The 20106-nt window shown below is 44.7% G+C and overlaps 1 protein-coding gene across 2 annotated transcripts in view; it reads left to right on the plus strand.

The window, feature by feature from the left end:
* The first annotated feature begins 7186 nt into the window (after nt 1–7186).
* The window catches only part of URM1 (ubiquitin related modifier 1), a 36123-nt gene continuing 23203 nt past the window's right edge, over nt 7187–20106 (plus strand). Inside the window, exons 1-4 of one of the 2 annotated variants that reach the window (XM_083158994.1) lie at nt 7187–7329; nt 14910–14980; nt 18598–18679; nt 19955–20003. In XM_083158994.1, the coding sequence (XP_083015120.1) occupies nt 7226–7329; nt 14910–14980; nt 18598–18679; nt 19955–20003 (306 nt within the window). In that variant the 5' untranslated portion in view covers nt 7187–7225. The remainder of the gene's footprint in view (nt 7330–14909; nt 14981–18597; nt 18680–19954; nt 20004–20106) is intronic. The other variant, XM_083158995.1, reaches the window with a different exon arrangement.

Here is a 20106-nt window from a genome sequence, read left to right on the forward strand (position 1 = left end):
CCTCAGGTAGGTGGGCAAGACCCCTGCTTTCTCTGGAGACCCCCCTGCACCCTCCCCTTTGCTACCCACAACAGAGTACAGGAAGAGAGGGCAGCAAAATAGGGAAGTATGCCTCAAGAGAAAGTATGGAGGTGAGGTCGTAGAGGTTCCACAGCAACCACCTGCATTAAGTACAACAAGGATCCTCACAGACATTCTTGATTTTTTGATAGGCAGACTTGGTGGCGCCCCCCTAGATCCCGGCGCCCTAGGCAACTGCCTAAAGCTGCCTAGTGGTAGAGCTGGCCCTGCACACGGGGCAATTTCAGGGCATTTTCGAAGCGATCTGACTAGATCACTTAGAAAATGCCCTTACATTGTGCTGTGTGTAGGGGCATAGTGATTGCAATGCAAGGCCCCTGTACATCGCTATTGTATCACAATTAATATCCAGCATGCTGGATAAATCTAGTTATATCACCAGGCAGGGCCAGTGTTTTTTATAAACTTCTACAATATGGTTTCCTGGACCCTTATTTCAAAATGCTCTATAGCAGCGGTTCTCAAACTGTGGGTCCGACCTACTCAGCATGGGGTCACGACTCCATGTTGCTGACCATCAGGTGATGACTTTTCTAATCTCAGTCAGTGATTCAAGGAGTCTGAAAAATCTGTTGAATTGTCTGTTATTTTAGGCTCCTCCCATCATTTTGTGCCTCCACAATACAGGTTGAGTATCCCTTATCCGAAATTTGGGGAGAGCTTCGTGCCCCCGAGGACGACCCCGAGCCGCAAGGCGGAGGGAAGTCTACTGAGGGTCTCTCCAAACCTTCGGGTGCGGAGGACCCACCGTCCTAACCCTTCCGGGGGTTGAGGAATGAGGGTCTCTCTAAGCTTCGGCGAAGAGGACCCACCGTTCCCTATTTTCCCCTCTTCGGCCTTATGGTTGAGAGGGGTTAGGGGAAAAACGGGGCCCTGTCTCCTTCGGGAGACGGACCCACTTCGATCGCACGGCCCCCTTTGCACGTGTTTAGGCACAGCACTGGTGGTAGGGAGCACACCTCGGGCTCCTGAGTTTTTTCAAACTCATCCCTTATCCGAAATGCTCGGGACCACGAGCATTCCGGATAAGGGAATATTCCGGTTTTTGGAATATTTTTTTTTTAGCAATACTTACCTGCCCCTGGTGGGTCCCCGATGGTCCCTCGGCGTCCATGGAGTCCTCCGGCGTCCACGGCAGGCCACCAGCAGCGTCTCCGGCGTCTCCAGCGGTCCCAGGAGTGCTTTGCGCAAGTTCCCAGGCGCGCCGGTGACGTCACCGGCGCGCACTCGCGCAAAGCACTCCTGGGACCGCTGGAGACGCCGGAGAGGATGCTGAAGGCCTGCCGTGGACCCTGGAGGACTTGGTAAGTATTAAAAGAGGGTTAGGGGGGGGGAAATAAATTTGAATTATTCCAAAAAAACACGGTTTTTGGAATAATTCGGATACGGGATGCCCGGATACGGGATACCCGACCTGTACCGCTATGTATGTGCTGTCTGGTGACCACACATGTGATGTGATGACCTTCTGCAGGACCTTGCTGGGGTCCTGTAATTCATTTTTATTGTCTGATGGGATCCCAGAGCAAAATACTTTGAGGACCCCTGCTCTATAGAATGTACAACACTGTGATCAGAGTTAGACTGGGGTACAGGGAAAACTCCTGGTGGGGCCCACTGCCTGGGAGCCCACCCCCTTCTCTAGGGATCAGAGAGCCTGATTCAGACCTGATCACAGGGTTGCTACTTTTTTGCAGCCCAGCAATCAGAAAGTCGACTCCCCACCAGAGTGAAATCCCACCCTTGGGCATGGCTGTGAATGGCATTGCAGCCATGCGAATAGGGGTAATCCATTCACCATCCAGTGGCACACACAGGGGGGATTTCTGGGTACCAGAAACCCCCCCCCCCACTCCCGCCCCCCTGTCAGACATTAAAAAATGTTTTAAACCAACTGCCGTGCCCCGTGGTTAAACCCTGCCCCCGGTAATTAGCCCCTTCCCCTTTTCAAACACCCGCAAATAGCAGGTTGTGAAGAAAACAGATAACCTGGCAAAAAAAAACACAGCTGCTGCGATTCCTGCATGGCTCTGTCCTTTTCTCCACTCCAAGTACTTGACACTGCTGCTGCCTACTGCCTAGTTAATGTATGTATGTATGTAAATACAGTGTATATGTATGTGCATAGAGATGGAGCCAGCCACAGCCAGCCCGCCAGTGCAACATATCCATATCGCTGGCGGAGGCTGGTGGGGGGCGTGACAGATGGATGGGGACATGCCAGCGGCTCACTTGCTCACACGTCCCATCAGCAAAGTGGCAGGGAGCGGGGACTGGGTGCTTCAATGCCAATCTCTGCTTCAGGGAGACAGGCAGTTAGCGGGCAGCAAGCGGGGACGGGCAGCAGCAGGAGACAGCTGCAGGAGCTTCTGTCAGAATGGGCGTGCGAGTGTCTCATGCACACGCACCCCATTCTGACGGACAGGCAGGGGATGGCAATAGAATCTAATAAGAGCGTCTCCATCTGTATATTTATTTTGTATATATAATATATATATTTATAAGTGCTGGGCAGAATAGTGCGCTATTATCATGTCAATGCCGCAGCACTAATTTTCTAACGCATTAATGAGCTGGGGGGGTAGCGGCGCCACAGAGGTGCATTTTCTCTGACAGAGAAGACACGCTTTAGCATCTGTCACACTGACAGACGCTAGAGGTGTAGGAGGACCTCTAGCGGCTGTCTCCTTTGCGGAGATGGCCATTTTTGGAGGGGCGTAGGGTCTCTAATGCTCCTCCCCCTGGGCAATGGGCATTTACATCCCTTTGGGCAACGAGCATTTTCATCCCCTTGGGCAATGAGCATTTAACTCCCACTGGGCAATGAGCATGTAAACTCTCCCTGGGAAATTAACATGTAATCCCCTTGGCAACAAGCATGTAATCCCCCTGGCAATGAGCATGGAACCCCTTGCAATGAGCATGTGGGCAAGCGGCATCAACAATACAATTAATCACAGAAATATCATGTGATTAATCATGTTTAAATTTGAATTCGTTGCCCAGCACTATGTATATAATATTTGTATCTAGTTACACTTGTTTAATGGACCAGGTATATACCAATTCACCTCAGTCTCAACCCGTGCATCTCTCCACCCCTCTCTGGAACCCCCCTACCCCCCTTTCAAATAGTGTGTTTGTCCCTGCCATTGAATGGATTCCCCCCTCTTCCCACCGTGCTTCTACCAGAGTAAAGATAGCACGTGTAGGCAAGTATGTGTAATTACATGTTGTAGGTGGGCACTACAGGAAATTTATACCTCGCAACTGTCCAGAATACAGCGGGACAATCCTGCTATTTGAAGACTGTCCTGCTGTCTCTCCCGCGGGTGGCAATTCTCGCTGGTGGGAGGGGGGGCAGTTGGGGGGAGCCGAAGATCACCGTTGCTCTGCTCTGAAAAGCGTCCAGTGAACGCTAAAGGGATCTCTTCAGTGAATAGAGGGAGCCGGGGGCTTCCCATTCGCTAGAGGAGTGCTGGGCATGCCCTTGAAAATAAAAAATAAAAAAGCGGGGGTCATTGCACTAGGTCACCCAGGACCAGCGCCACCACTAGGCAGCTTTAGGCATTTGCCTGGGGGCGCCAGCCACTGGAGGGCGGCACTTGGGAGCAGGCCCCCCCCTGGATTAAGGTGGCGATCGGGGGCCTTGCACCTGCCCTGAGGCCACCGCTTCTCTACCCGAGACCACGCCCACCCATCCGTTAGCTTCGCCCCCCATTTCAGGTCCTGATTTTACAATTGCAAAAGTTGGTAGGCATGGGAAATCTGGAACCAGGCTGCAAACGTGTGCTAACAGAGTGGAAGCATGGTTAGACGTGCTTGTAAACATGTTTAAATTGTTGAAGGTTCTCACACACCTTAATCCAGCTCTGATTCCAAGTATTACTATTATGATAAAGGGATGGTAGTGTAGCAGCAGGACAGGAGCACATTACAAGAGGGATACTATGGCCAGTGGTCCAAAAGTTGCTCATAATTGCCAGCTGTCCCACATTACAGGAACTGTCTCATATTCTTTACAAATTGTCCAATCGCTAACAACAATTTTACATTCCAGCCATGCCAGGTAGAATGCCCAAAACACTCGCTAATATGTTCTCTCATAGTATTTCCTGACAGAAGTGGTAATAAAACAGTTTCAAAAAGCCTGTTGACCGCTTCAGGTCTAGAGAGTGAGTGCAGAGACCTGTCATCTGTCATTTCATGCAGACGCCCCTTCACTAATGATGCAAGTGACAAACCAAACTTTGCTTAATTAACCACAGCAGTGTATGCCTCTACAAACTTTGCCGGTATTCTTTAATTGTAGCTAATGAGGCAAACTTAATTACTTTCTTAATTGGTACTACAATCCCTGTACATAATAAAAGGGTCATTTGTTTAAATGCTCTTAATACAGCTCTAGTAACTACCTCTGAATTGAACTGAACATGGTAGGCCACAATGAGTTGAATTTTTTTTTTTTTTATAAAAATAACAATGAGAAAATAAATAAATGTGTGTGTGGTAGTAATAGAGAGCGCTAGTATATGCCACCACTTTCAAGTTTTCACCATAAGTTTTCAGGGTGAAAGATAGTTATTACAACATTTAATAATAATAATAATAATAATAATAATAATTTTATTTATATAGCGCTCTTTCTCCAATAGGACTCAAGGCGCTTAACAGATAGAATGCATGTAATACAGTACAGAAAAGCTTTTCATAAACAATACTTAAGGGACTGAAGGAAACGCTTGAGTAAATAGGAAGGTCTTGAGTCTGTTTTTGAAGCATTCTAGAGTGGGGGTCTCTCGAACTGTGCGGGGAAGTGAGTTCCATAAAGTCTGAGCTGAATGGCTAAATGCTCAATGCCCAGATGAATTACGGGAGATCCTAGGTACTGCTAAAAGTCCTTCATCTACAGACCGCAGTAATCGGGTGGGACAGTATGGAATCAGAAGCTGCTTCAGGTACCTTGGGCCTTGGTCATGTAGGGCTTTGAAACTCAGTAGATTGATCTAGAAAATTATTCACAATTTTATTGGCAGCCAGTGAAGGGAGTAGAGAATGGGAGTAATGTGGCTAGAGCGGGGCTGTTTAGTTAACAGCCTGGCAGCTGTGTTTTGTACCAGCTGTAATCGGTGCAGTTCTTTTGTTGGTAGACCAAGGTAAAGGGCATTGCAGTAATCCAAACGAGATGATACAAATGCATGTATGTCTTTTGGCAGGTCTTCAGATGGGATTAAGTGTTTGATTCTGGCTATGTTCCTCAGATGAAAGAATGAGGATTTGATTGTGGCTGATATCTGATGTTTAAGTGTCAATCCACCATCTAGTACCATGCCAAGATTCTGCACATAATCAGAGTTTTGTAATTCTGTACCCCCAAGTGTCAGTCCAGTTGGGTGGCTGTGCTGCAGTCTTGTCCTTTGATGTTGAGGTCCAATCATAAGGACCTCTGTTTTATCAGGATTCAGTCTAAGCCAACTGGCACTCATCCATTCCTGGAGCTCAGCTAGACAGCCATTTAGGGTTGCTATTGGGTTTACAGTGCCAGTAACAAGTTTGTTTGTTTTTTATTAAAAACAACATATATTTTTTTTCACAGCATCTGTTCCTTTGCTCAATACAGTCGGAGTGGACACTTGAAGAGTTTGTTACCCTACGCGTTTCATCTTAAAAGACTTCATCAGGGGTCAACTGTAGGTGGTGATAGAATACCATTTGGAAACTAAATTAGCCAAATGAATGACGTGCTTGGTGTACAAGTGTACAGACATTGGCAGGTATTCAATGCGGCTGGCGAGGGGGTTAAACAGCGAGGATTGCAGAAAACCAGCGATCCTCGCTGTTTAAACACCCCCCCCCCCCCCGCTGGCCGCTCGCTCTATTCAATGTTCTGGCGAAATCCTCGCGTCACAGGACGGCGAGAATTCCCCAAAACAGCGAGACCCGCGGCTAATGCAAAAAACTCACTGTATTTAGCCGTGAGTCTCGCTGGTTCAGGAGCCGTATACGCCAATTCCCCCTCGCTCAAAAAAATGGAGCGAGGGGGAGTTGGCGTATGCAGGGGGCTGTGTTGAATACTGACAGGGTGAGTGGTGACAGCAAGCAGGAAGCTCTGCTCGCTGTCACCGCTCGCCCACAGCATTGAATACCCCCCACTGTGTTGGAGAATATTCTGCATCGCTTTACAGAGAGTATTTGAACATTCACATCAGTCCCTGCCCCAGTGAAGCTTACAATCCATATTCCCTACCACATGTACACGCACACAGACATTCTAGGGTTAATTTTGTCGGAAACCAATTGACCTACCCGTATATTTTCGGACGAAACAGGAGTACAGGAGTACCCGAAGTAAACCCACGCAAGCATATATACACACGCCGCACAGCTAGGGCCATGGTGGGAATCAAACCCACGACCTCAGCGCTGTGAGGCAGTAATGCTAACCATTACACCATCCGTGCTCTACTAAATGATGATAGCAATAGGTCCCTTTTGTACCGGGCTCATTAATACGCCGTATCTCTAATAGAATCTGTAAAATTACGTTAAGTAAATCCCATAAAAATGAGGGATGAAGATGAGCAGGAAAGGATGGATATAAAATTAGTACATACCAAAAGATGGTGTGTGCTTCATATACTATCTGTTTTAGGAGGAATGCTTCAGAAAAGGATTCATAACAAGATAAATACGTTTTTAAAGTTATATAACTTCTCAGTATAGTATACATTCTGTAAAAAAAAAACTTTATTTACAGAAGATTATGTCAACAGAGGTTGCTGCACTATATATTAGAAGAAACTTAATAAATAAAGTAGAAACGTGCAGTATGTATGCCAATTTCTTATTGCGGCAATCTGGGTTGAATGAATAAACTAATGAGTTTAAAACCAAGTTTTGTATATCGGATGATTGTAACAAAAATTAGTTGTCCTGCAAAATAATCGATGCAGTGATTGTCCCTATTTTTCAATTGAGAATATAGGTTAAAAGACCTTCCTGATACCACACTAACACAGTCAGCAATGGCTGTCATATTCTGCAGGACAGGGAAGGAACCCCTCAAATACATAAATTCCATATTTGTAAGGTTCTGCTGCTATTGAAATGATTAAGGAACCTTTTGTAACAGTTTCCCATCACCATGACAACTAGAAGGCTGCACAGTGCATTTCCGGTATCGCTGATGCTCATTCCCGGTGAGGGCAGCAAAATGGCGGCGCCCATTTGTTTGCAGTTGGAATTTGGGTGAGTTGTTCATCAATCGGTGAATCCATTATGTGACAGGGTACTGACCAGGTGTCGGTACGGTGCTGAGAATCGGGGCTCAGGCTGTCTAATGCTGTTACGTTCTGTGTGTTATTATTAATATAACCAAAGTGTAAGGGCGTCGATGCACAGATGATGTACAGCAGCACGACAGCTCTCCCATGTACAGGGAGCATTCCAGCCTGGCCCTTCTCCTTTATATACAGCCTTAGTGGCCCCAATGACGCTGTGAATGCAAGGTTAGCTGAACAAATCCGAAGTTTTCTGCCTTGAAATCAGTCACATCATGTGGCAGAAATCTATCTGATATCATGCAGAAGGTGGGCACTAATCTCCAAAGTATTATTTACACAGTCCATATGTCAGAAGAAACCACGAAAGGCTGTGTATCCCAGTTTAATGTATGATCACTCCATGAGCAGGTATTGAGGCAGTAAGAGCTGTTACAGGTTAAAAACAGAAGCAGAACAGTTGGATAGTATTGCTGAATAGTGGCCTATTTATTATGCCTTTATTCAGCAATAGTATCCAGAATGTTGTATGTATATAGTGTTCAGTCTAGCGCCGCCAACTTTGAAAACCCATGCAGTTCCTCTTCCCTGCCTGGGGTGTCGCTGTCAACTGTAGTGCTTCTAGCACAGTGTGGTCTGTATATCAGCACTGATATGCAAATCAGACCTGTGCTAGAAATACCGCAGCAGACCGCGACACCCCAGACAGGGAAGTGGAACTGCATGGGTTTTCAAAGTTGGGTGCTAGAATGAATACACACACATATAAAGCTATTAACCATACTGCACCAGCATATATCTCTGTACTTCTCACACAATATCTCCCATCTCGACCACTCCGCTCTGCACAAGATCTGCGTCTCTCATCTGAGCGGATCACTAGCTCCCATTCACTATTACAGGACTTTCATCGGGCTGCTCCCATCCTATGGAATGCCCTTCCATGCACAATTAGACTCTCCGCTAGCCTCCAAACTTTCAAGCGTTCCCTGAAAACTCACCTCTTCAGGCAAAGCCTATCATATTTAAGTTCTACACGCATAACCCTCTGAGGCACTTATGTATTATATAGCTTCCCTTCTGGACTTGTAACTTGTTGGGACTGCTATGCTATTACTGATGCCTGTCCTTGTGTTTCCCTCCTATATACCTAATAGATTGTAAGCTTGCAGCAGGGCCCTCTAACCACCAAGTCTGTCTGTTACCCAGTTTGTTTTATCACTGTCTACTATTGTAAAGCGCAACGGAATCTGCTGCGCTATATAAGAAACTGCAAATAAATAAATAAATAAACATATATATATTTTGCACTCTGGATAAACAAAAACAGTTCAATACACAACATGTATTTTGCAACCAAGCAAAAAGAATAGTTGGTATATGTGTATATATATATATATATATATATATATATATATATATATATATATATATATATATATATATATATATATATATATATATATTTTTTTTTTCTTAGCACAGAACCCAAATGAACATACCCCTGGAGGTCCAAAATATATATTGCAGTTAGTGGAACTTAGAGGAATACATAAAGAACACGTTCCTATTAAAATACGCTATATTAGTAGGAGCATGTGCTTAATTTTTTCTTCCTCCGAGTGCCGCCAACTGACCTTATAGAACATCAATTTTTAGAAGCCTCTGAGTGCCGGCTACTGTTCTTTGGATTGTTTGTTCATATTACCTTGACAAAGGGTCAGTTGAGCCCCAAAACACTAGACTAGCCAGGGAAGGAGGGGAGTTCATTTTTGGCTTAGTGGGGGAACTTAGGGGTAGCTTAGGCAGTGGAGGGGGGGGGGGGGGGGGTTAGGTTTAAGTGACAGAGGTGAAGCACTAGCAAGGCTAGGCTTTGAGCTACATAATTTTGAAGGGTCCAAATTTGGGCCATACCGATGTTGGGTCTGCGCATGAGCATGTTTGCACATGTGCAGACCCGGGAGGGAAGGGCTTTGGCGAGTATCACACTCACCGAGCTGTTGGATCCATAGAGGGCAGACAGGGGGAGCACCCAGCATTTTATGGGCGTCCCCATGAAAACGCTTGCCATTCCCCTGGGAACATGGGCTGGACGATGCCTGCCTTTTATTTCTGAAGGACAGAGAAATCAACAAATACTTAATTATGGGGCAGATGTATAAATCCCAAAAAAGAGATAAACACAAGGGTGTAAAGGTGCCCATACACAGTGCGATTATCGCAAGCGTTTTGTACTTTTAAAGTACAAAATGCATCGCATGTGCACCTGTGGGGATGCGATACGCGTCCCCGCAGGTACAATATTGTAAAGCACAAAAAAGTATCTGCAGGCAGTACTTTTTGTGCTTCATTGCATCAGTACAGGAGTACATGCGATGCAATGCGATGTCCATTAGTACCTATTAACTTAAGTGGCTCAAATCGCATCTCATCGCACCCGCAAAGTACAGTACATCGCATCACTTCCCCCTACAAGTGCCAAAATTGCAAGGCAAAAATAAAGTACAAAACGCACAGCACACATATTGGTGCGTGTATGGGCACCTATAGAGTGATAAACATCCAGCTAATCAGCTCCTAACTGATCTTTTTCAAACACAATACTCACAAGTGAAAACGGTCGGCCGTAAGAAACAGGCAATCCTTAAGAGATTTCTTGTGGGAGGCACATTTTTTTTCAATAGATGGTAATGAATGAACTTTTAATTCCAAGTCTTATATAAAATATAGTGGCTGAGAAGCTCAAAGTACCGGTAATACAAAATAATTAATTTGCTAATGATCATAGGGATTTAAAAATGCCCAGAATTATCCTCCCTGCATTGTACAGGATCACAATGCAGAATGGGATCATATTGGTTGTATGTATTGCCCAGCACAGGCAGGGGCTCAGAAAGTAGCCCACATCCTTGTGATACGCCAAGTGTTGTGCTGGGGCTACTGCACATGTGTGGTAGGGTGACCGCCATGTATGGCAACATTTCTGGCAAAGGGAAACCTGACAGATCTACATCCTGCAAAGTGTAGCCAAAAGGCTACAAAGGGCTACCGCGATGAAAAGACTGTGGTAGCCGATATCGGGAATGGGAATATTAGTAAATCTGGCAGCATCGCATTGGTTTCTATGGGGATGTGATAAAGGAGGGATACAAAATATTTGCAGCTAACCCCCGTAAGTTTACATATCAGTAAATATTGGTCTGATTCAGACCTGTTCGCTAGGCTGTGTATGTTTGCAGCCTAGCGAACAGGTAAACACCGCCCGGCCGAAAGTCCTCCCCCCTCCCGGTGCCCTAATCATGTTGCTAGAATCCCTCAAATTTGGCCGAACGAGACAGAAATCATTTGATGGTCACGCCATTCAATGATTTCTCTCCCCATTGGTAATTAAAGTCTAAACTGACTTTTATTCTGGCAGAATATCGCCAAAAAGGTGGCAGGCCCTGAGCAGGCATCACTACACCTGTGTGTGCAGGGGAGTGCCCACCGTTTTTATGGGGACGCACATAATGCTGAGTGTTCCCCTGCTGTCAAATCTGTTGGCCCCATATAAAAAAACAATCACACTGGTCCCCACAGGTAACAAAAATACATTGGCCCTTTACATGAAAAGAAGAGACCAGTAAATAACAGTTGAACTGGAGGTGGCTGTAAACTGGTTTGGGCATCTCTAGATCTGGGCACACTTGAGGGCACAGTGTTTTTCAACTGTAGACATTTGTTTTCCTGCATCCTCTCAGTTGGGGATGCAGAACCCACATATATATTTTTCAGGAAATAAAGATTTGTTATCTTGATTGCAGGGATTTCCATGTTTTATCAAATCTATTCTCGGATAAACTTCAACTCTAATGGCAGAATTTATACTAAAGGCCCATACACACTGGGTGTCTTTGAGCTGAAAGTCACTCAAACAGCAGGTTTGAGCAACTTTCAGCTCAAAGCTGCCCAGTGTGTATGCACTGGCGAGGATCTGTGAGCACTGCTGCACGCTCCCGCTTCATCGCCAGGAAAGACGCTCATCTGCTGGTTATACCAGCAGATGAGCGGCTTTGAGATCAGATCTACATAGCACTGCGCTATGCAAAGCCGTCCTCCTCCCTCCATAGGCGCCGGGCAGGGGGAAAGCCGCTCAGTGTGTATGCACTGAGCGGCTTTTCCCCTATCGATGAACGTGATCATCACTGTACATACACAGTGTGTATGGACCTTAACACATGTTGAACTGTTAAATTAACTACATTCAAGCAGAAGCCGCCAATATTAAATTAGGAACACAAGTAGTGACCCTTTTGAGGCACTTTTGTGAATTTATAGTGAACGTACAGTATGTCAGACATATGCAGGCCCAGTGATAACCATAAGCCGCCTACCAGATTCTCTCTCTGGTGCGACGATTACTGAGAGGGCAGAGCTTCTGCAGCCTAGTGAATTGGCAGGAAAGGGAAGAACATTCTTAATTCCCACCCAGGGTGGGGCCTAATGGTGTGCAGGATCCATGCAGTTGCAGTCAGCATCTACTGTCCTGGCTTCTCCTGGGGAGAAGCTATTTAATGTACACAATTATGTCTCAAATCCACAGAGACTTGCAGAGCAGACTTGTCATGTGCAGGAGCTCCGTTCTGCCTTTTAAACTGTATTTTTGGGTAACTGGAACTCCCCTCCCTCCTTGCCCCCTGTATATCTATGGCCAGGTAGGCAATGTAACAAAGCAATAAAGAAGACAAGTCAGATACTTGGTTGCATAGGGAGAGGTATCAGCAGTAGAAAGAAAGACTTAATAATGCCACTGTATAGGTCATTGGTACGACCTCACCTAGAGTATTGTGTTCAGTTCTGGAGGCCAAATCTCCTGAAGGATATAAATACATTAGAGACTGTACAAAGAAGAGCAACTAAAATGGTGCATGGCCTACAAACAGGGGGGTACCAAGTGGGGGTCGATCCTTAACACCAGCGCTTATAATGAGAAAAGGAAAACAAATACACTTCCCTCAGGAATGAGTAGCGTTCCTCTTCTCCACAAGTAAATAGCCTGGGTTTAAATAACCAGCATCCCGTTCATCACTGCATGCGTCAAATCCCATACACAGTATCCAGTTTCCCTCATGAGAAGAAACAGAAATATATGGTGCAGAACAGACTTTTTATTGGGACACAAAATGACATGAAATATAAAACATCCAGGAGTTATAAAAAGGGTGGAATTTACCGCAGGGGGTGGAGAACCTGATCGAACTGGTTCTCAAATGGGCATGAGTGCGGCGATCAGAACCCGGGTAGGTCACAGCAAACAGTCCCACAGGCAGGCAAAAGTTCCCTTCTTTGATATCCCCTGGTCCGGATGGCAACACAGCTACTCCAACGCGTTTCGGACACTACCAGTGTCCTTTTTCACACTCCTTGAAAAAGGACACTGGTAGTGTCCGAAACGCGTATATATTTCTGTTTCTTCTCATGAGGGAAACTGGATACTGTGTATGGGATTTGACGCATGCAGTGATGAACGGGATGCTGGTTATTTAAACCCAGGCTATTTACTTGTGGAGAAGAGGAACGCTACTCATTCCTGAGGGAAGTGTATTTGTTTTTCTTTTCTCATTATAAGCGCTGGTGTTAAGGATCGACCCCCACTTGGTACCCCTGGTACCCACCTGTTTGTTACTACTAAGTCGCCACTGGGAAGAGACGAAAAGGGGGGGTGTGTACTTGACACTAGCAGCTGTTCAATTTATCCGAACCTATACCATCTGCGCAGGACTTGCGAGTCTAGGTTGAGATCATCTTGTCCATTTGGTGCATGGCCTACATCACAAAACGTACCAGAAAAGACTAAAATATCTTAATATGTATACTTTTAGAGCAGAGAAGGGAAAGGGGGGACATGATAGAAACTTTCGGTACTTATGTAATATCTGGGCTCCCGTTTTTCTTATGAGACTGCGTCCCCTCACGGGGCTCGCTGCGCTCGCCATGCTTCGGGCACAATGGCTCGCTGCGCTCGCCACACTATATAAAATCAACTCTATGCGTAGTTGGATAGTAGGGGTATGAAAAAATGGGGTGCATTTAACATGGGAGCCCAGATAATACATAAGTACCAAACTTTCAAATATATCAAGGGTTTTAACAAGGTACAGGTGGGAGACATTCTTCACAGGAAGAGGAGCAACAGAACACGAGGACATGCACTGAAATTAGAGGGAGGAAGATTCAGGGGAAATTTGAGGAAGAATTACTTCACAGAAAGAGTAGTAGATAAGTGGAATAGCCTCCCATCAGAGGTGGTGGAGCCAAATACAGTAGTACAATTTAAACATGCTTGAGATAGGCATATTGTTATACTTACAAAAAAATAAGGATCAAATATGGTTTGAGGTAACATGTTTAAAAAAGGGGCGGACTAGATGGGCCAAGTGGTTCTTATCTGCCGTCAAATTCTATTTTTCTATGTCAGGCATGTTAGTACATCTAGTAAGGTAATGAGTTACTCAAGCAAAAATATATTTTTTTTTATTGTTATGCTATCTCCTGAGTTTATCTAATAGAGGGTACACACGGTGAGATTTCCGCTATTATTCTTTAGAAGCAAAATCAAATCAAAATTGAATGGGCAACTAATGGTTTTTCCACATTCAATGCAGATTTAATCACAATGCATTTAGTCGAAATTGAAAATAAAAAAATAGTCTTGCCAGGAAAGACTATATAGTAGAAATCAAAATCTAATTGAATTGCACATCTATACCGTGTGTACCCACTATTATTATTATTATCCTTTATTTATATGGCGCCACAAGGGTTACTATAACCCTGCATATTATTATTTGTTATTTTTTTTGTTATACTTACCTTATTAGTAGACCCTGATCAAAAATGGTATTTATTCGAGTGAAGCTGTTTGTAATCCTCATATCCTAAGGCAACAAAACAAAAGAAAGTTGCTGCCTCATGATATGAATACAAGGGCATATATAATTGTCAGAGTTCGCAGGAGATGCAGACTTTTTCTGCAAGTGGCAATGATTTATAAGGCATGGTTTTGTCTAGTAAATTATTGCTTTTCCACTAAAAAAAAAAAAAAAAAAGTCCTAGTTCAGCCGCCATCTTGCACCTCTGGTGAACTTGGGCACTATTAGCCCCCACGGCCGAAACCATTGCATTTAGTAAAAGCTGCAGGAGGGTGTCTACAATCTAACTAACTGATAATCCACTAATCATGCAATTTACGCACATATTTATCTTTGCTAGTATTTGGTTTCACTGGCTCACATTACTTTTGAAAATTAGACGAACTGCCGAAATGTGTTAAGGTCGCTACCGTTTCCCTACAGATGGCACTTGTTTTACTCCTCGTTCGTACCCTAGAGAGCATGACATAGAAATGCTAATATGGGACCCGTGTCCTGCAGGAGCCTGTGGGGAATCCTTTGTCTGCTTCAGGCTCTGATGTGGCACTTTTCTGTGTGTGTGTGTGTGTGTGAAAGACACCCCCTCTTCTGTTGAAGGCATGTCACCATATCTCATGTTTTTATTATCTTATTTCAGAGGTGGCGCAGAGCTGCTGTTCCAGGGGATCAAGAAACATCATGTGACTTTGCCCGTTCGATCAATCCCTTGTGAGTAACCTTTACAGTGGCGCTGTAGGAATACCCCTTGTGATAATCGTAAGCATTGTAGATGAATTAAAACAACCTATGCACAAACCAGCCTATTTTCCCAGTTGTGGCCATTGACTGTCCTTCTATCTGAACAGTGTCGAATGTTATATTGTTAAATGTTATATATATTTTGTGCATGGAAAATCAGACCGACGACGTAGATATGCGCCCAAGAAGAGGAGACGGGCACAAGCGTGTGCACTGGGCCATGTGACAAGTGATGTAATTAAGTTTGCAGTGTGATGTCAGACTCCCCCTGTAAAGGTTTAATTGGAACCTATGATGATGGAGGTTGTTTAGAGGACAATATAGGAAGACCTGCCCTGCACGGTTTTCGTCCCTCGAGTTCCCTGGCTGTCTCTGTGGAATTTATTGTTGTATACTGTGTATAGTAGGGGGTGGACGCTGGTATGAGCCATTTAAACTGATTAGAATGCAGTTCACATGTAAGACGGTGCCAGCTGTTCCCGTGGCCCCCCTCCTGCTAACTGACCGGCACTGTTTGCTCATGGCTGAGCCCCCTGTGCGAAATTGCTTTTCAAAAGAACCACTTTCTGGTTAATTAAACAAAGAGTCAACACATCTGTGAAGTTTTCCTGCATCCCTATTCTCTTCATATTGATCCCTCTCAATCCCACCCACTGATCTGGGTTCTCACTGACGGAGTGTGGGCTCTGTCGGGCTTGCTGTGGGCTGAGTGAGGCAGCTTAGGAAATATATAGCAGTAATGTGTGAACCCCTTGCCAGACATTTTATTTTCTGCTGAGTGTTAGAAATTGGTAAGTTTGGAAGTGATACAATTTAAAATGGACTTAACAACCTGAATGACCACACTTTGAGTTGTAGAATTGCTATAGGTTAAGTAACCTCTGTATTGGGCACTTGTCTCATTGAGATTTCGTCCCATACATGAATGACGGTATAGAATCTGCAAAGTCTCCCATCATTGTTGCTTATTAGTTGATGGAGGGTTCCCTCTTTGGTTAGATCGCACTGAGAGGTGAGGACTGGGGAGGACACTGTGCGGTCATGCTCTGGGATATATACCAAGTCTTTCCTGCTAATTTGCCGGAGGGTGTACTGCTGCCATGAAGCAATGCGGTTGATCTGCAGCAACGTTTAGATCTATTTCCTGGCATTGTAACACATGTGATCCTTTCTTCTACGTTGTGCTTGGTGTCATGAGATGTTTTAGGTGGGATCAAAGGGACACTAAGAGCTATTATGCAAAAAGTTGTGTTTGCACAGTGACTCGCTCACCATCCTGGGCAGAAGAGTAAATAGCATGAGTGTACGCTTAAAGGAACTCTCCGATTTCTGCACCGGAGAATTATAACACCTCCATTGAAGGTGGGGTCTCACTGCACGGGGGGCTGTACTGTAGTACAACATTTTAATAGGACTTCGGTTACTCATTAGACATGAGGAATGGCCCCTTCCCAGACTTGGAACAATGGGTGAAGTGCAGTGATGCCGGGCTCTCCATGGTAACTCCCTTGTACAATAGCTTCCCTGGACCGAGAATGTGGGCGTGTGGGAACCAGGCAGAGCTCCCTGACCCTCATGAGTCAGGCTGATGAACGAGCCTTCGGATCCCTGCGCCTGACCCTGCAGTGACCAGCGACACTCTCCATCACACGTAGCAGAGCTCACTACCCTCCCCACAGCGGGGGCGTCATCTCCAGTGCACCATGTTGCGGTGACACAGCCGTGCTGCATGTGCAGTCATCCATTACTTATGCGAGTGCGAAAGAGTGCTGGTATTGCTACAATACCCACTGAGAAGGCCATTGCCGACATTGGCCGCTGCTTGGAATTTTGTTTATGTAAAGTTGTGCATGTGTATGTTTATATAATATATACGCACACACGCACAAATTTAATAAGACATCTAGTAAAATAAATTTATTGGCTAGAGACAGTAGCGTTTGGAGATGACCTCATCTAAAGCGCTCACTGAATGCCTGGAATACCTGGGTCAATGGAAGAATCGGGTCCGTTGTGAAAGGAAAAGGGATGGCCCTCGACGCTATTACATAGTAACATGGTAATTAAGGCTGAAAAAGACGTTAGTCTATCGAGTTTAACCATTTTCCATCATGATAGTGCAAATGACCATCGATGGTAGCATACTATGTGATGTATGATTAACTATTGATGGCCATCCCTTTCATTTGACTGACTGGCCTGTGGGTGGGGCTAAATGGGTCATGGGGCGGACATTGTTAGAGGGAAACCATCTGGTTCTCCCCCATCAATGGCAAAACTATTCTACATTGGCTGTAAACCATCGATGATTTTGAAGCATTGATGGTCATCCCTAGAAAGGGGTTTCCCCTGCTAGATCTGTGTCCCAGGCCCCAGCAGGGTTGAAGCCCTTGTATATAACAAAAAGGGCTTGATTCGAAATTGTACGAGTCCACTCTGCAGATGGATCTTGCAGTTTTTAGAATGGTGAATAGTTTTCAGCTTAGCACCCTGATCGGTGAGTTTAGCACCCTGCGTCTGAGCGGTGAGTTTAGCACCCTGCGTCTGATCGGTGAGTTTAGCACCCTGCGTCTGATCGGTGAGTTTAGCACCCTGTGTCTGATCGCTGAGTTTAGAGCCCTGCGTCTGATCTGTGAGTTTAGCACCCTGCGCCTGATCGGCGAGTTTAGAGCCCTGCGCCTGGTCTGTGAGCTACTGCAGCTATTCTGAACCATCACATCTAAAATGTTGCCCCCCTCACTGATGGGGCATGTTGTGGGAGTACATGGAAATTTGGGCAATTCAGATGTGTTTGTGTGTAGAGATCTGGCTAATTTGGGGTGGTTCTCACACAGCAAGGGTAGGGCTGATGCCGTTAGGAAAAACTGCAGCCTACTGTGAATACAGTCAAATATTTGCATTTATTAGAGAGCTCATATTACAGCCAACTGCGTTCAGCACCGAAATCAGGCCCAAAGTGCTATATCTAGCCACTGTGGTTCATCCAACATGGCTGCCTCACCTGGTACTTGTATGGTGTAGAACAGGGATGGGGAACCTCTGGCCCTCCAGCTGTTGTTGAACTGCACATCCCAGCATGCACTGCTACAGTTTTGCTATTTGGCCATGCTTAAACTGTAGCAAAGCATTCTGGGATGTGTAGTTCAACAACAGCTGGAGGGCCGAAGGTTCCCTATCTCTGGTGTACAATGAAGACCTGTATGGTTCAAATGTTTTTGCAAGGAACTCTTCTAGTATTTTGTATCTCCACCATTTTCTATCATCAATTCCAACAATTGCCTGTTCTGCCTTATGTAGCCCTGTGTAGTGATCCTAAAATGTCTGCCTTCACCTGTTACCTTTTGAGGGTCAAATGAATGATCCTTGGCAACTGATGACCCCAAAATGGCTGCAGCCCCTTTGTATCATCTCCATGGTCTCTGTATTTCAAACAAATATAAACCTCTGCATTATGTTCATACAAGCTGTTTTTTAATTTATTTAATTTTTTTCATTATTTATGCATAATTAATCAAAAGCTAGTCATATCAAGTCTTCATTCATGGGGCAAAATTCCTGGCGCATAAACCTGTTTCTATTCCTGTCAGGGGACATCAGGCAGTTGCTGGTTTGGATCAAAGAGAATTTACTGAAAGAGCGACCTGAGCTGTTTATTCAAGGTGACACAGTGTAAGTATCACAGACCTCATATACGATGTGTGAAGTGTAAAGTCTCTACATATAAGTGTTGATTGTAAAATAGTGTTATTGGATACCCAGATGATGTACTAATTAACATCTTTTATTAATGTCCTAAATATATATTAATCAGTGCTTATCTACATATTATTTGTATACAATTGGCATGTAGGTTCCTCCTGCCTCTATTGCAGTGTTTGACATGACACCTCTATATTGCAATCATTTGTAAGTATTATGTTGCGAAGACAATAAAATTATTACATCTGTATCATGCACAGTAAAAAGAGTATTTTCGTAGGCTTTAAAGAGGACCATTTTCTATACTTAGTAGAGGAAGCCATTTTGTCAGCTGAACCAATATTCAACCTATCCAATCACTATGAACTAGTGATGTCACTGGGGCATGAGGCAGTTTAATACGAAGTGGTGTATATAGATTATAGCCTCAATCACACTAACAGTTGAGCTTTTAATGATAACCGTGCTTGAACATAGGTGGTTAAATCAATATTACTGCGGCACTATTTAATTCACTTGTGCTCAAGAGTGGCTAATATTAAATCCTGGACTGTTAGTCTGCCTGGAGGATGTTTGTTAGGAACGCTTGGACGACAGTGTCAGAAACCTGTCTTAGGCCCCAAAATGGCTGCCTCCATGGTATGTAGGTGACTGGTACACCATTTGATATTTGCATATTCTTTCCTTCTTTGTTAATGTGCATCTTCCTATGCGGTATGTGTTACAGAAACCATCTATGAGGTAAGCGGATGTTGCACTGGGTATGATTCTTGGATACACACCAACTAGGTCGACAAGCATTAAGTTGACATGACTGAAGGTCGACATGCGGTTAGATCAAGAGGGTCATTAGAGCGACACAAGCAATAGTTTGACATGGGGAAGGTCGAAAGTCAAAAGGTAGTTTTTCTATTTTTTTGACACGATTGTCGACAGTCAACATGGACACTGAAAAACCCCATGTCAACCTTTTGACTGTCGACCTAACTCTTGTGTTGACCTAAAGACCCTGTCGACCTAACCGATGTCGAACTTCAGTCTTGCCTATCTTCATGAATGTCGACCTAGTGGTGTCGACCTAATGCTTGTCGACCTAGTGACCATATCCCGTTGAACCGTATTATGCTGGTTACAAATAATTTGCATCTCCAGCTTCATCATCTTTGTTTTTCCTGCATCAGATGTTGGGCCTCCATTTTGTATTGTCCAATTGAGATAAACGGTGTTCATATTTCTCCTCTGCAGGCGGCCGGGTATATTGGTGCTCGTTAATGATGCAGACTGGGAACTGATGGTAAATATGCAACAAAGTGTTAACTTAGAATGAAGTAAAGGCTCCTAGATAAAGCATTGCTACATCTATAGAACATTGTCTTTTCATTTGGGCCAGAAACATA

The sequence above is a fragment of the Crinia signifera genome, chromosome 9 (genome assembly GCF_055691185.1).
Source record: "Crinia signifera chromosome 9, ASM5569118v1, whole genome shotgun sequence".
NCBI classification, from domain to species: Eukaryota; Metazoa; Chordata; class Amphibia; order Anura; family Myobatrachidae; genus Crinia; species Crinia signifera.